The sequence below is a fragment of the Mesoplodon mirus genome, assembly GCF_964341445.2.
Source record: "Mesoplodon mirus genome assembly, chromosome: 9".
In the NCBI taxonomy this organism is placed as follows: Eukaryota; Metazoa; Chordata; class Mammalia; order Artiodactyla; family Ziphiidae; genus Mesoplodon; species Mesoplodon mirus.
In genome coordinates this window covers 60,446,468-60,449,420 of record NC_138985.1, presented here as the reverse complement: position 1 = coordinate 60,449,420, position 2,953 = coordinate 60,446,468, and the positions used below count along the sequence as shown (strand labels likewise).

At 64.3% G+C, this 2,953-nt stretch overlaps 1 protein-coding gene across 1 annotated transcript; it reads left to right on the top strand.

The window, feature by feature from the left end:
• Nucleotides 1–399: 399 nt before the first annotated feature.
• On the top strand, nucleotides 400–2,694 carry FZD1 (frizzled class receptor 1). Its single transcript, XM_082632064.1, has one exon. The coding sequence runs from the start codon at nucleotides 457–459 to the stop codon at nucleotides 2,389–2,391; it is 1,935 nt and encodes a 644-aa protein (XP_082488190.1). The 5' UTR covers nucleotides 400–456; the 3' UTR covers nucleotides 2,392–2,694.
• Nucleotides 2,695–2,953: the final 259 nt, after the last annotated feature.

Sequence of the window (2,953 nt, the reverse complement as noted above, 5' to 3'; positions counted from 1 at the left end):
AAACCGGTCCGAGGGCGCGCGAGGGAGAGGAGAGCTAGCGAGTTGAGGGATTGACACAAATGGTCAGGCGGCGGCGGAGGAGGAGGAGGCGGAGGCGCAGGGGGGAGCCGAGGCTGCTGGGCTGCCGAGAGTTGCGCGCTCTACCCGGCCGCCGCCACTAGCGCGGCGCCGCCAGCCGGGAGCCAGCTAGCCGAGGGCCAGGAAGGCGGGACGCGACCCCGGCGCGCCCAAGCCACCCGGGCTCTCCCCGCAGCCCGCGCTTCATGAATCGCAAGTTTCCGCGGCGGCGGCGGCTGCGGGACGCGGAGCGGGAGCCGGTGGAGCGGGCCGAGCACTGCTCGGGCTCGACGGAGGGCACCGGCGGGGAGGAGATCGCCCCGGCCGCAGGGGGAGCAGCCGCCGGCCGCGCCACAGCTAGCCCCAGCCGAGAGGCGCCAAGAAAGGAGCCAAGAAAGTATGGCTGAGGAGGAGGCGCCTAAGAAGTCCCGGGCCGCCGCCGCCAGCGGCGCAAGCTGGGAACTTTGTGCCGGGGCGCTCCGCACTGGACCGGTGGCGGAGGGGAGTGGGGACGCGGGCAGCCGCCGCCGTCCCCCCCCAGTTGACTCCGGGCGCTTGGCGCGCGGGCTGCTACTACTGCTTTGGCTGCTGGAGGCTCCGCTGCTGCTGGGGGTCCGGGCGCAGGCGGCTGGCCAGGGGCCCGGGCCGGGGCAGCAGCCCCCGCCGCCTCAGCAGCAGCAGAGCGGGCAGCAGTACAACGGCGAGCGGGGCATCTCCATACCGGACCACGGCTACTGCCAGCCCATCTCCATCCCGCTGTGCACGGACATCGCGTACAACCAGACCATCATGCCCAACCTGCTGGGCCACACGAACCAGGAGGATGCGGGCCTCGAGGTGCACCAGTTCTACCCGCTAGTGAAGGTGCAGTGCTCCGCGGAGCTCAAGTTCTTCCTGTGCTCCATGTATGCGCCCGTGTGCACCGTGCTGGAGCAGGCTCTGCCGCCTTGCCGCTCCCTGTGCGAGCGCGCGCGCCAGGGCTGCGAGGCGCTCATGAACAAGTTCGGCTTCCAGTGGCCTGACACGCTCAAGTGCGAGAAGTTCCCGGTGCACGGCGCTGGCGAGCTGTGCGTGGGCCAGAACACGTCGGACAAGGGCACCCCGACGCCCTCGCTGTTGCCTGAGTTCTGGACCAGCAACCCACAGCACGGCGGCGGAGGGTACCGGGGGGGCGGCTTCGCGGGGGGCGCCGGCGCGTCGGAACGAGGCAAGTTCTCGTGCCCGCGCGCCCTCAAGGTGCCCTCCTACCTCAACTACCACTTCCTGGGGGAGAAGGACTGCGGCGCGCCCTGCGAGCCAACCAAGGTGTACGGGCTTATGTATTTTGGGCCGGAGGAGCTGCGCTTCTCGCGCACCTGGATCGGCATCTGGTCAGTGCTGTGCTGCGCCTCCACGCTCTTCACGGTGCTCACGTACCTGGTGGACATGCGGCGCTTCAGCTACCCGGAGCGGCCCATCATCTTCCTGTCGGGCTGCTACACAGCAGTGGCCGTGGCCTACATCGCCGGCTTCCTGCTGGAGGACCGGGTGGTGTGTAACGACAAATTCGCGGAGGACGGGGCGCGCACAGTGGCGCAGGGCACCAAGAAGGAGGGCTGCACCATCCTCTTCATGATGCTCTACTTCTTCAGCATGGCCAGCTCCATCTGGTGGGTGATCCTGTCGCTCACCTGGTTCCTGGCGGCCGGCATGAAGTGGGGCCACGAGGCCATCGAGGCCAACTCGCAGTATTTTCACCTGGCCGCCTGGGCCGTGCCGGCCATCAAGACCATCACCATCCTGGCGCTGGGCCAGGTGGACGGCGATGTGCTGAGTGGGGTGTGCTTCGTGGGGCTCAACAACGTGGACGCACTGCGCGGCTTTGTGCTGGCGCCACTCTTCGTGTACCTGTTCATCGGCACGTCCTTCCTACTGGCCGGCTTCGTGTCCCTCTTCCGCATTCGCACTATCATGAAGCACGACGGCACCAAGACCGAGAAGCTGGAGAAGCTCATGGTGCGCATCGGCGTCTTCAGCGTGCTCTACACGGTGCCAGCCACTATCGTCATTGCCTGCTACTTCTACGAGCAGGCCTTCCGGGACCAGTGGGAGCGCAGCTGGGTGGCCCAGAGCTGCAAGAGCTATGCTATCCCCTGCCCCCACCTCCAGGCGGGCGGCACCCCGCCGCACCCGCCCATGAGCCCTGACTTCACAGTCTTCATGATCAAGTATCTTATGACGCTGATCGTGGGCATCACGTCAGGCTTCTGGATCTGGTCCGGCAAGACCCTCAACTCCTGGAGGAAGTTCTACACTAGGCTCACCAATAGCAAACAGGGGGAGACCACCGTCTGAGACTGGGGACTCAGCCCATTCCCAGCCCTCGGCCTGGTCCCAGCCACCCCAAAAAGCTGGCCCTATGGAATCCTTGCCAAGTCTGGCTACTCGAGGCTTTCTCACTAGCCATTCACTTTCGCGGGCTCCTTTTAACAACAAGGCTCCTGCAAAACCTTCTGTCCCTGGGGGCAGAGGGACTCGAGGGCCCAACTGCCAGAGCAGGATGGACAGACCTCTCTTGCTCTGGTACCGGGACTGTACGCTTTTATGATTGTAAATAGCCTGTGTAAGATTTTTGTAAGTATATTTGTATTTAAATGACGACCGTTCACGGGTTTTTCTTTTACTTTCCTTTTTTTTTTTTTTTGGTTTAAATTGTAATTATTTAGGGCGGTTTAACAGTTTGAGACTTTTTCTTCTTGCCCTTTGCAGAGTACCGCAGAGAGAAAACCAGAGCTCACTGCTCGTTGCTTCTGTTGGTGCTGGCGCGCCCCTCCCTGACGCGGGGTGGGGAGCGCTTGGGGTTTGCATCGCCCGGATCACTTTCCTGCTCCTCTGTCTGCTCCCTCCCTCCCCGTCC

Coding starts and splice junctions, on each gene's coding strand:
- FZD1 (XM_082632064.1), top strand. CDS start 457: ATGGCTGAGGAGGAGGCGCCTAAGAAGTCCCGGGCCGCCGCCGCCAGC.